General features: G+C 38.6%; 1 protein-coding gene across 1 annotated transcript in view; it reads right to left on the reverse strand.

The window, feature by feature from the left end:
- Window positions 1–14,480, reverse strand: part of chrna8 (cholinergic receptor, nicotinic, alpha 8) — a 48,456-nt gene that overhangs the window by 11,042 nt on the left and 22,934 nt on the right. The window contains exons 3-4 of the mRNA XM_078270132.1: window positions 11,314–11,358; window positions 5,205–5,314 (exon numbers count right to left, since the gene is read on the reverse strand). Coding sequence (XP_078126258.1) covers window positions 5,205–5,314; window positions 11,314–11,358 — 155 coding nt within the window. The remainder of the gene's footprint in view (window positions 1–5,204; window positions 5,315–11,313; window positions 11,359–14,480) is intronic.

The following is a 14,480-nucleotide window of genomic DNA, read 5'->3' on the forward strand; positions in this document are numbered from 1 at the left end:
TCCAGGTTGAAAAAAACGGTAGTTACCCTTTAAACATCATCATCAAGATATATACGGCTAAGGAAAGACAGCATTGTACTGTTTAGATTTACAAGTGAAATCATCTTTACATTTAAAGAAAACATCTCAACAGCGAGATGGCTTACATTATTTACACAAAAAAACACAATGAAAGCTCAAAACTCAATACCTTTGTGTCCCAGCTTCCCAAGTGTCTGTAGATAGTGAAATATACAAAATCCTGCCTGGAATGGGACACATTGTTCATATATTATGCATCTGAAATGGGTTTAGGTTTGTTGCAGTGCTGACACGGGCACATACAAAACACACTGCTGTCTGCCTTTTAGATCCTCCACCAGTCTGGCTTTACAGCGCTAGTGCAAATTTTCAGCCATCCACTTATAGATACTAGATAAACAAAGAGCAGCATATAAGACTCTAAATCAGTGGTGGAAGAAGTATTAATATCCTTTACTTAAGGAAAAGAACTGAAGTACAAGTAAAAGTCCTGCATTGAAAATCTTAAGTAAAAGTATGTATCAGTAAAATGTGTAAAAGTAGAAGTACTCAATGCAGAAATATCCTCACATGTTTTTAACACTAATAGAAACAAAGCCTTGTTAAAATCCTCAAACTGCTTACAAATGATATATTTTGCATATTCCTAGTGACTAGCAATCATATAAGGGGCAAGTATGGCTTATAGTGTGTTGTGTGTGTTGTTACTGCCAGTGATTGGAATGTGATTGATTGGTTATTTCTGTCTGCCTATCCAATGTTAAGATGTATGCTCCGATAAAGGTCTGTCAGATCGAAAGTGATAGATCTAAGTGTGAGAATATCTCTTTTATGATGCTTCCAGCATCTTAGCACATATTAAGCCAGTTGGAGCAGTAGTCATCCTGCTTAATTTCTGTCTCTAAAAATAGAATGACCAAAAAAATAAAGAGACCCAAAAGAATAACATACACACATACTCACTCACTCACAGAACTTTACAGAAAATGCAAGAATAAGATAAAAAAGTAAGACGAAATTAAATAAGATAACAAAAGATCAAAATACCAGAACACCTACTGAAAAATACTTAGAGGAATGAGTGTACATGTATTTATAAGTGTAGAATAAAATGTACAACCGACATACAGTATATAGCACATACAGTATAACAAAATAAAATATGTATAATATTAAATATGAAGTAACCAGTCTGCAAGAAGCATATCAAGATAGTTATCTCACACACAGCTGTGAACTGTTTTACAGTTTTATGGATTGTGGCAGGACAGATTTGATACCGAAGCTGTCGGACAACTGACGATGAACATTTGCCCCATAGGGTTACGTTGCAGCCCGGTCTGTGGCTGCCGGTTACAGCGTTCACGTTTGATACTGGACCAATTTCAAAGATTGTTGTTCCCATCAGCCACTTACACACAAAAACATAGGAAAATAGGGTCCAGGTAAAAAAAAGCGGTAGTTACCCTTTAATAAAGTCTATCTATCTATCTACACTATACTTTCAACAAAACATTTATTTCTCATAGTATGTACACATTAGCCAATTGCAAATATATAAAGAAAGATACAGCTAAATAACCAGTAACCACTGTACAATATGTGCAAGAAAGAAGAAAAATGCTACACTCAATTGTGCCTCCCTTGCAATGCAACAGAAACATATTTTGGCATGGCACAACCATCCCCCTACAACAATCTGCTGTGATATCCAAGGGGGTAAGCGAGCCTCCACAACGCGTACCTCCTATGGAGCCATTTTGATGCTATCAAGCCATCACCTGCTGTTAGCATTCATTTTGGCCTCACTTTGACAGCGAATAACTTTACATCTGAAGTGTTTAAAGACTCTATTTGTCCATTGTTTATTTCTAAAGAAACACAACAATGTATAAAAGGCTCCATTACCTTGTATCTCACGTAATGGCTCCGTAGCGGACATTTTTTGTAAAAATAGGCTAACGATTGTGTCATAACCACGCAACTTTCTGTCGCATATTAGACAAATGACCGTACAGGCAGGAGAAGCTCGCAGGCAGTTTCGACTTACATTAGCTGTTTAAGTTTAATTACTAATGGTAACTAGCATTTTAGTTAGCAATAATTAGCCTGTGCCTATGTTATCTCCTTACATATACCTACGCTCTCCGTCTCTGCAAGATTGGGAATGATTGAGATTTCTCTTTGCACAGCTACCAGAAGACTTACAACTTTCAGACAGGTTGCTCACGTCACATCTATGTCATCAAGCTCAGTTGGAGGCTGCGCAGTAACGCTGGGCCCTCACGGGAAAAGTGCTTCTAATATCCTTCACTGGTCTCCGTGGAAATCTACGGCGTCGCTTGTCCATTGATTTTACTGTCTATGGTGATATCCTCATAACCAGCATGCATTGCACCTAGTAGACGGTAATCAACTTTTACAACACTACCACATAACTATTATGTATAATATATGTGTGACTAGGTTATTGTGATGGTGTGGGTTTCTAAAGTTTGATGGATGGTGGATGATTTAACCCTACTGTTCAGCAGCCAATGGGAACTTAGGACACTCACCCATTCAAACTGGAGAAGTGGCCAAATGGCTCAAAATTGCGTTAAATGTCTATGTGTTGTATACGCATTGTTTACGTGTTGTCAACGTGTTGTTAACGTGTTGTCTACGTTTTGTCCACGTGTGAAAAATCTAAGTGTTGTCTACGTGTTGTTAACGCGTTGTTTACGTGTTGTTTACGTGTGAGAAATCACGTGTATTTGAACTGTTTGGCTTTCCATAAATGTGCGCCATTATCCCCATATTTAAACACTATGACATCTCCCTACGTGGCGATTCTAAGACAAATTTTACTAGTATTCATTCAGAATACTTTCACAGTTCAATGTTTCTCTTTAATATACAATGTTTGTGTTTCTTATACTTTCTGCCTTTGTATCAGTCTTGCCACTGTAATTACCTAATTTTCAGATTGGATTTATCTCATATAGTTTTAATCTCTTTTCTTGCTTGCTTCCTTGCTTCATAAAAATAGAAATGTATGATTTATACTGCATGCATAAGGAGTGTCAGTTTCAATCAGGATCTGTGTCAGGACTAAATTGCTATTATCGTTAGCGATCGGTGATCCCCACCGTAAGCTGCTCAATGTTCTGTATCATCCCTGTTAGATAGCCAAACCTCTCCCTTCTTACTCTCCGTCTCTCATGCACACACTAAGTGGGAAATCTGTCACAAGATAACACCCTCCATAAAAGAATCCTCAATCAGCTTGAAGGTACAGCTTAAAAGCCACCGCCATCAATCAACTCTGCCATGGATCGTGTTGTCTTTCCTCGGAACAAGTGTGATTCTTTGAGCGTGTATGTGTGTGATTCTAAGGAGGCACGAACAGTATTGATGCATTAAAAACATCTTGATCCCCTGTTAAATACCCTCTCTCAGAGCTTGACAGTTTAATAATGGTCAACAATCACATAACCTTTCTCCGCTGGTCCCTTTTACATATAGCAACACACACTATGAAAAAGCTGGTTTACTCACATAAGCAAGAGCAATCTGGTATTTTCTCAAGAGGCACATTATGATTTAAGTTTGAGAGGTCCTCATTCAAGTAAGAATCATCTTCCATAACTCTATTTACTGTGTGAAACTGTATATAATTGCTTGCCATTGCAATAACCTGATAACAAACGCAGAATCTGATTTTCTTGCCCGTTACTGAATTTTATCTAATGAAATCTGTCTATCTCTGTCTATCTTGGTGTTGCAGGCACACATATAAATATAAATGGAATATTCTACAGCCAAAATAACTTCAAGATAAAAACACAGAACTTCTGCATAAGGTAAGCATATTTATTTATTTAAAAAAAAACAGTATTTCCCTCTGATTGTCCTTTTGGACACAGTGTTCCTCATATTCATTTTTCAGCTAAATGAACAGGATTGAATTGCTCATATGTGCCAGACAAAGTGATCCCACTGGATGTACCACATTAGAGGAACATTGGGTATTTGTTGTTGTTTTTTCAGTATGTCACAGCTGTTTAGCAAGAGGTTAACTGTTCCGGATGTTTTTTGTTTACCATGTTAGTAAACAAAATAGTAGTAGTAATACATGTCTGAAGGTTGCTTTTTTGAGAACAAAATTGGACATTCTTTTAATGTGCACAAAAGCCTGAAACACAAAAAACAATGGACAATGATCAAATGGCTCATTGGCAAACTTGAGCTTTCAATGAAAGTCCCATTCTTTGACACAGGTTTGAAAAAGAAATGAGCTCAGCCAGAACAATGTTTCCAATAAGACCTGTAGAGCTTGATAATGAAGGTGAACCATGTCTACAAACATGCAGAAATGATAAGATGAAGTCTAAAATAAAGGACCAAAAGTATTGTATAAATAATAATAATAATAATAATAATAATATATTTAGTATTGCATACAAATTAAGGTACATTACAGAAATCTGTTCACATTTCCAGCCGCAGTGTTTGTCAGTGGTCTTATTCCTACTGCCCATTACAGGCAACAGATGCAAAGCCCCATGGGAGTTACGGTTCTCCCTAGAAGGAATTGGCTCAATCACTCATTAAACGAGGCTGTAACCAAGAGTGAAATTTCATCTGGGGAATATTTCTAACCACTGTGTAAACTGTGCTCAGGCAATCTAAAGTATCCGTCTATGTATTATAGAAAACAATACAGAGGAAGAAAAGAAAAAGAGAGGATAACAGAAAAAAATAGATAAAAATAAGGATAGGATGCAAAATAGAATGAAACCACTAGAGCAGTGACAGACTAACCATTGCGCTGGACATGCCTGTGGCCTATAGCTGATATATAACTGATATAATTACCAGCAAAAATGAGATTTCATCATTTTAGCTGCCTTTCTTCATCTCTTAAATGCAGTGTGGTGCTATGATAAATCACTCTGTCAGTACAAAAGTAGAGGGATTCTGAGGGCGTGTGTAGTAGGCATTATATATTAAATTATTATAACAATACTGATGTGACATTATGAACCTGGCTAGCTTAAGATGTAGAAAAGCAGATTTAATTAATAAAACTCACAAGTAGCTGCTGGAAGAATGCAGCGATTGGGGTAGTATTAAGTGGGAGAGAAGAGGAAAAGATACAAAACAAGACTAGATGATAAATAATGATAAATATACCCTACCTGTTGTAGAGGAGGATATCTGGGACCCATACCAAATTGGAAGGAAAACGCAGGTTTTGAACGCCGGGGTAGCTCTCTGGGTTCCATGACAGGTAAATGTCTGTCCAATACTGAAACAAACAGTAGAGAGAGTAAATGAGAAAGACAATGAGGTGGGGACATAAAAACAAGGACAAAACACATGACAATAATAGTCAAGTGAAGAAATGACAGAACAGGTGAGAAATAAACCGAAGTTTAACAAAAATGAGATGAATGCAAAATGTAAGGCTCTTAACTGTCTGTTTTTGGTTTATATATCCCAATCAGGCGACCCAATGTGTTGTTTTGGTTGTTGATACTATTATTAGCAATGTTCACAGCTCTGACAGCAACACACGTTCTATAGCTTAAATAGTGTTGGTACAATGCCACGCAAACTCATCCGTGCATCATAGCATCTTTCTAAAATATAAAACCTGGCATTCAACATAAATGCAGAATTTTCTTTACAATTAGCTAAAACCATCAGAAGTCAAACATTAGCCCTTTAGGGACCGTTCGGTATTTATGGACTGGACCACCGGAGGAAAATAGGGGAGGGTCGTGTCTTTTTATTCTTTGCTGAGGGGAGGGTCATCCAACATTTTTCAGTCCAGAGGGGGGGGGTCACCCAACTTTTGTATTCATGAAACAGCAACATTTCAAAGTGGCTTGTTTGGTGCATATTTTTCCATGTAGCTCCATGTAGCTCTCTCAGTCTCTGCCCTCCTTCGCTACCAGATGGGTCTGACCCATGAGTTTGCTGTGGGGCAGGGCATAGACATATGGGGCAGGGGGAGATGCCCCCTGGTGGCTGAAACGAATAATTGAATTGTTTAAAAAAAAACGAAAATAACTGTTGTACTATGTCTGGACATCTTACTGTGCCAAGGTTGCAATAAAGGTTTCCTAAATGCCACATTTGATGACAGCTTACTAATTGATTGCAGGTTTTGTGTAGATTTGGACTTTTATACGTTTATTCCACTTTGTTTAAACGGCGAAGTGGAGAAAGCCTAGTGACGAGTCCATAGCAACCAGTTTGTGTGTTGAATATTACCCAGAGTGCCTTGCTGAATGGTCTCAATATTTTATTGTTTTATTTCATGTGAATACTAGTTTACTAGAGGAGTAACTTAGTATTTGAAGTAATGCAGTAATGCAGGAATTGTGCATTTAGTTCCCATGCTTATTTTGTTTCCACAACAATGTTAGTGAGTATCTACTGAAATGGCCACCGCACCATAACAGAGGAGTGTGATGTATAAGATGAGAATGCAGAGGTTTAGTCCTGTGTGTCATAGCTGTAAAAAACAACAAGGGGAATCTGTATATATTTGCCAAATGCAAACCAGTACAGAACGTATTGATAAATTGTTGGTGGAGGGTTATGCCTTTTTTCCAAATCGTTTTGGAGGGTCATAGAATTTTTTTTTTTACTGGCGAGGGGAGGGTCATGTCTTTTTTGGCTAAAGGTCTCAAAACTCCTCCGGTGGCCCCTTAAATAAATAACAAACAGTCCCTTAGCCAGGCTATTAATCCAACAACTGCTGGCTCTGACATTTCGTCTCCAGCTCTGCTAATGAAGCCTGGCAATGAAACCTTGCCAAGCTAACAGTTGTTGGCTTTGACTCCTATTTGTATTCAGCATGGGGCTAACTGAGCCAAGCATCAAAGCATTTAAAGGCACAAAGAGGGTGTGTGTGTGTGTGTGTGTGTGTGTGTGTGTGTGTGTGTGTGTGTGTGTGTGTGTGTGTGTGTGTGTGTGTTGCCTCTGCCTCTTTTCATGACTAACAATATGTAGCAAGATGACGTGTGATCTGTAGATCTATAGAATGGTATACATATTAGTGTTTTGACATGTAACGTTCACTACTGTTGTGCCATTCTGTGTGTGTGTGGGTGTGTGTGTGTGTGTGGAGGCACTCAGATGTTGTAGTCATTTTCCCAGAAGCAAACACAGTCCCATTGCTGACATCTGTTTGTGCCTATGTACATGCGTGTATGTCTTTGTGCATGCATGGACATACACATATGGATATTGTGAGATGTGTATTTTTGTGTTTGCATGAATTCTTCGGACTGATAAATGTGTGCATATTTCCGTGCACGTGCAAATCCGTCTGTGTCATATGTGCCTCCATCTATATAAGTGACTTTAAAATTGACACAAAATCCTATACAGAGGCTGTCTGAGTTGAACCATTTCAAAGAAATGCCATCCTTCTAAAGTGGGCCTGCCGACATATGTTACCACTCACGCAGCTAATGACTTAATCACTACACTTGTCATTTGTGGGCCTTGGCAGTATGGTGCTACCGAGCCTTTCTTTCATCTTGCTCACATTGGCTGGGAAAACACAACTAACAGCCAACAGAACAAATTACAGCTCAGTAACTTCATAATCTGTCAGAAATAGACGAGGAGGACACTAGGCTTCGTAAGGTAACAGCTGTCTAAGAATAGGTTTCGGAGTTGCATAACAGAATTCTAAGAAAGCGTCACTGATTTGAAACAACTAGGGAATGCGAGACTGCATGATATGTTTTAGGGTGTAGTATATATATATTTGTTATTTGTAATGACCTTTTGTGCATCTTTTTAGTGTGCATGTAACCTCCCAACAAATCAGCTGCCACTGCAAAGTGTCCTCAGTCAAAACAGAGATATAATTGGATAATAAAGTGTGTATAAATGATTATATGTGTGTTTTCCATGTAAATTAAAAAACACAGTATTATATATATATATATATACATACATACAACACTCAATTACACTTAAATTGAATTTCATTTGTGTGCGCACAGCAATAAATACATATATTTTAATTTTTTTAACAGTAATTTATCTTTCCAGAAATAATCTCTTGGTCACTCTGGATAATCCACAAACCTCACAGTAAAACAAGCGTTATAGGAACTATTTATTTAGTAGAAAGTAGTTCAAGTGAAAACTGTTGATATGTGGATTCACAGCAACAGGGCTCCTGGAAAGACACATTACTATTCTATTCACCTACATTGTCTTCACATGGAGGAATACCCGAGACAAATAAATTAACATCTAGGTGTAACGATTTCTCGGTAATTTGGGTGAACTGGCCTTTTAAAGATCACTCTTCCAGCAGCCATAAGAGCTGGCTTTAGAGGAGGACACAAAAGTAACACCCAGTTATTAGAAAACTTAAGCTCATTACAATTCTCACAGTAAAAATCCCATGAAATCCTATCTATTTCAATGTGGGACATTCATTGACTGATAAACCTGTAATCCTCAAATCCTCCACGATGCAGCGAAGGTGAGCCTGCCCCTTCTCCGTCTCACTGTCAGTTATTAATGTACTTCTCGAGTCTCCTTCTAAATCTGCTGCATCTGCAAAGACCCTTAAGCTATTACACCAAAGTGGATGCCTGTATTAAATAGGTGGCTTCCTGAATATAGATTCATTCATAACTTCAAAGCCAGTCAGCAGCCAACTCAACCTTGTTGTGTTATTCTGACTGGGGCTGCTGTGGTAATGAGAATGGTATACCTGACTGGCCTGATGTAACATTCCCAAAGCATGGTAATGCAATACTTCTTTTCATCTTTTCATAATAGGGTAGATGTGCTGTAGCTGAGCTAAGTAACGTAGTTAATGTTCAATTAGGCTATGTTTGCAAGTGCCTTAGCATGCAAACTCATAGCTAACATTAGCTTACTAACAGCTAACTTGTTCTCTCTGGAAGACAAAGGGTGCTAAATTAATCTGTTGATTTATGTTTTTTGCTAGCTACAGCCGTTTTGTTAGCGTTTCAGCCCTTGGTTGCATATTATGGCGCTGATTGTTTTCCTCTCTGGTGGGTGTAGAGTATGCCCGCTGTGCTCTGTCTCTTCAGAGTGTTGCAGGGATGACAGATTTTTTGCCAGCCAACCCAGATGTTGGCATCTCCCTGGTTCATTCGACTAAAAGCCAATGGGATTTTTCCACTGACTTTTGGATTGTTGCAGAAAATAATCTCTTTGGCAAAAATGTATGATACTTACCCGTTTTGTTCAGCAAGATAATCTTTATATATGTACACCCCTTTTATGATTTTTTAAGCATAAATGCAATCGCCATAAGTAAAAACCTAACGCTAGGCTATAATCAAACTACCATGGTCGCATGACGATGTCACCAACGCTAGCTAACAAAACTGAAGATTTGAACAAGTACGTAAGCTAAGCAACCAAACAGAGCTATGTTATAAACGAATATCAGTCTGCTCTAATTACCATTCTTATAGCACTAGCTAGCCCTGCACTGCAATACAAGAACAATCCATGTCTTATAGTGATATGGAGTTTTAGCCTCCGTGTCGCCTTTAAAGGGGTGATAGAATGATTATATAGGGTATTTCACACTGTTCCTTAAGGTCTCCTAATAGGGTATGTAACATTGGTTAGACTGAAAATGGCCTGATTGCTATTCTATGGGCCCTTAACTACCCTGTGACTATCGCCCTATTTGGAACAAGAGCTTTTCTTCCAAATATGGTATGCTCATGAATATTTAGATGAGCTGCGCGCTGACTGGTTGAGCGAACCACATAGAAACACATTGGAGACGAGACAGCAGGTCTCATATTTCAGACACTGCAATGTTATACATTGTTTGTCTGCTATTTCGTTATTAAATTCACTTCTGAGACTTTTTTATGCGAGAATTCAACTATATAAAGCTCAAATATGGGCCGTTTATGAAAATTGATGGCTAATTTCAAATTTGGTAAGACTTGTCGGACTTCAGGAGCTCCACACAGTCTGACGACAAAGCTGGCAGCCTGCTGGGCTCCACACCCAGTGAAAGTCACCGTTTCTGGGTTACTGGACTACCGGGGCTCGGGGATATAGTTGATTTCTCGCATAAAAAGTCTCAGAAGTGAATTCAGTGATAAAATAGCAGATGAACAATGTATACAATTTCTGAGATCTGCACGACCTTTTCAGAAGACTACCTGATCTCAGATCAGTGGTGCAGCCTATGTAAATGTTGGGGCGTGACAAAGATAGAGACCAGAGCCAAATAAGGAGGAGCCGCCGAGTTGACGTCAACTATGAGCTTCGTTGAGATTTGCCCGTTTTCAGAGGCAGTTTCAAATTGTGAGATTTGTAGAGGACAGGGGTATCAATGGGATTTTGAGCTTCTATGTATGTCCTATTTCCAAACAAACATTCAACAAACAAAATCATTATTCAACTATGACAAGGTAAAATCGGTTTTGCATTCTATCACCCCTTTAAGCACTTCTAATCTAATCATTTATGTGGCGATCAAGTGCATATTATTTAAGAAGACCCCTTTTATGGTGTTTTTGACGCTTTTTCTGACATTTATATCCCTTTCTTCGACTCTTTTGATGCTTTTTTTCTATGTTTTTGTCGGGTTTTTTTACGCTTTTGAAGTTTTGATGCTTTTGTTACCCAACCACCAAACACCACTAACACCAAGTTATTACCACATGGTTTACACTTATTTTTGGAATTCATGGACGCTTACAGGCGTAATAGCAACTAAGGCTTAAAAAGGCAGTTAGGTAACCCAGTGTTAGGCTGAGAAATGTCTTGAAATAATATCTTTGATTTGCTGGCTTATTAAGATATATTTATCCTCATTATCCTGTGACACAGCCTTATGCTGACAATAAATATTTATCATGCTATTATTAAGTATCATAAAAGAAGAAATAACCCACAAAATATCATTTTTGACAACCTAATGTCTATTGGCTTTTTATTTTGTAGGAATAGAACACTTGCCATTTGACACTACTTTTAGGTTTATATTTTATATTGTCACATGAGGCCCTGGAGAGTCACTGAAATGTGAAAAAACGCTTTTTTTGGTCACGGAAAAAGTTTCTGTTTAAAACTGAAGGTTATTGCGTGCTGCTCTAGTCTGACTCTATGCCTTCAACAACAATTAGATGTGGACCCTTTTTGAAAATATGAATGGCAGAGCTCACAGGACACAAACATCACACACGCACACTTTCCAAAAATATACCAAATGACAATTATAACACAGTGATCACACAAAAAGTGCTTGGAGAGGAGACATACCAGCTGCAGCCAGGCATTTGTGATCATCACCTGGTTCTTTTCATCCTGGAGGGGGAACAGGGGAGGAGAGAGAGAATAATCAGCAGAGAGTAGACATAGCTGTAGACAGATAGGAAAGGAAATTACTCCGCAGGGTGAGAGAGAACAAAAATACTGCGTTTAAACATGAGGTGAGATTATGAGACAGATCGGCAATGAAGTCAAACTGCAACCCAGACAAATCAGAGCTGGCCTGCTCTCTGAATGACAATGATGCACTCAGCTTTTTTTCCTTTTACAAGATTCTTGTAATGTTAAGAAACAGATGTCATGTTTTGACATTTAAAAAAAAACATGAATAATAATAAATACATAAAATAGGACAAACTGCAATTTGTACAGGAAATTGACGGTGACACTGAGCAGAAATGATGTGTCTCTTCTACAAAGACATGACTTAACAGAAATGTCTATCTACGTCATGAAAACAGAAATAAACTGACTCAGTGGCTCCAGCTGCATTTTATATTACACAAGAGACAGTTCATCGTGGTCAAATGGCCAGAGAGAGAGAAAAAAGGGGGAGCGTAGATATAAGGATGGAAAAAAGTAAAGAAAAGCGAGTGAGAGGAATCAAGAGTGACAGAGAGAGAATCAGAAGAGACAGAGGCTGAGATAAGTCATGAGACCGCGAAGAGAAAAAAAGATAGAAAGAGGTCAGAAGTAGAGCCACAAGCCAAGAGCAAAAAAAATATTCTGAGCTGGGAATGGAGTCTGTTTTACACAATCCTAGATGACAGCGGTTTTGCTTCTTGTAACACACTGGTACTCTGTGTCTGACGTATTTCCTCCCTCTTACCACTGAAGAAATACTCGACAGCATCTTCTAGTCTCTGTTTCTTCACAGATTAGTCCTTTTTTTCATTTTGATTCATCACACTATCTTCTACCCATGACTCAAGCTTTAATAACACTGCAAATTCAACCCTTTGAAATGTTTTCCTTTAATGTTATCTGTGGTCAAATCATGAAATCAATTTGCTCACTTTATTTCTTTCTATTTCTCAACCCACCAGACCTAATCTACTGTATAGTTTTCTTTCTTATCACACACTTTCATTCAGTTCTCCCTTGTTTCATGCTGCTTTGTCATTCCTCTAGGGACACCATTTCAGAGGTGGAACCTGAAAAATGAAACGTGTTCTTATTTTGAGAGACAGTCACAGAGGAGTGTGCTTAGATTACACCTTAAAGGGATGCTATGCAGTTTTGGCCATTTCTTCGCTGTTTTCTCACTTTTTGCTCGCAGGTTTCTCTATAGAGCTCCCCCTACAGCTTCGGAATAGATATTTGGCAGCTCCGATGTTTACTTGTGTCTGTCTGACTCCTCGCTCGGTCAGTCTGCCGTTTCCTCTTTCTCTGTTCCTCCGACGATGCTTTCCTAGCTTTCTGCTTCTTTTTTTCATAGCGTGAAAAACTCCATCGCTACCTTGTTAGCCGGTACCTGAATGGGCGTATGTGTGCAGGGCCATGAAGCAATTCAGTTTTTCCGCTCACAGGCGCTAGGGGGAAGCGAGACGACCACCATTCAACCCGAAAAAAGTCATATAACCATTCCAATGACTCAGAAGCTGTTCAGTTAAGGTAAATTAAGTTAAAAAAAAACCCTGCATAGTTCCCCTTTGAGGTAGTTGTAGAACTGGTTTCATAGTCCTTTACTTAGAAGGGACGGGCCATATCAATGCTTTTTAAAATGCTTGGCAGTAATGTAAATAATGCACAATTTGTAGTTAATGGGATAAAAACACCGGTATGGTCTAACTGTGAATAGAAAAGGTGTTCCTGATCAAGGTAACACAGTGTATCGTATTTTCAGCTGCCATTACATTAAATCAGATTAAGTGCATAAGCCTTTTTTTGAACTGCACTTGTTTAGACGTCATATCACAGAGTGAGTGTTGAGTCTGATCTCATTTTTAATTCAGCCACCTCCGTTTTATAATCTAAAATGGAGGATTGATTTGTAAATCCCTATTAAAGTGATTTATGACAGCTTGTTCTAGAAATAAAGGCAACATGAGTGGAGATTGGAAACCGTCATCAGCACTCATCCCCACTGCCAGTTTATTAGGTACACCTAGTTAAAACTAATGCAGGCTAATTCAACAGTCCTGCAAAAAGAAATTCTAAGAAGGTTATAATGGACAATTTTTGTTGGCTCTATTTTAAAGAGGTGTTGATTTAACTTCATGGTCATGTTGGAGGCTGCAGTTTGTGACGATGTTGAGCTGTATTGCATTGTATGCATTATACTGAGGTGTGTAATGTTTTTATTTCACCTTCATTGGTGTAACAAACACATGGACAAATGAATGCCTGCAAAAACATTCCAGTGCACAACTGAAAAATCTTAAGCCATCTTATCTGGTTCTACAGTTTCAAACAGTCCCAACTATTATTCTACTACAAACATTTGTGCACATTTGGATCATTTCAGTTTTGTAAAAAAGCATTGATTTTTATTTAATTGCATTTCTATTTAATATTTACTGTTTACATTGTTATAGTTATTCAACCAAACCTGAGTCTTTCAAAGACTAAACAATCTGGATGATTTCTCAATACATGTTCATGAAGTGTAAGAGCACATTGCTCCATAGTGCTACTAGTGGTCAAAATCTTCCCAGGGTACCTTTAAAGGTCCCATGGCATGAACATTTCACTTGATGAGGTTTTTTAACATTAATATGAGTTCCCCCAGCCTGCCTATGGTCCCCCAGTGGCTAGAAATGGTGATAGGTGTAAACCAAGCCCTGGGTATCCTGCTCTGCCTTTGAGAAAATGAAAGCTCAGATGGGCCAATCTGGAATCTTCCCTTTATGACGTCATAAGGGGAAAGGTTACCTCCCCTTTCTCCGCTTTGCCCACCCGGAAAAGTTGGCCCGCCCATGAGAAAGAAAGAGACATAATGGCTTGAAAACAAGCGAAGCATGGCAGTTGGTCACAGCCACACCCCCACCCTCCACCCCCCCTCTCTCCTCCTCAATAGCATTTAAAGCTACAGACACAGAAATAGCACATCCTAAGTAAAGCTCATTGTAGGACTGGCTCTAGTGGCTGTAATTCTGCACCAAGGCTGAATTCCGAAAATTAAGTGTAACACTAGTGGTAAAACAAATCTAGGTTGA

This window comes from Sander vitreus, chromosome 2 (assembly GCF_031162955.1).
Source record: "Sander vitreus isolate 19-12246 chromosome 2, sanVit1, whole genome shotgun sequence".
Taxonomy (NCBI): Eukaryota; Metazoa; Chordata; class Actinopteri; order Perciformes; family Percidae; genus Sander; species Sander vitreus.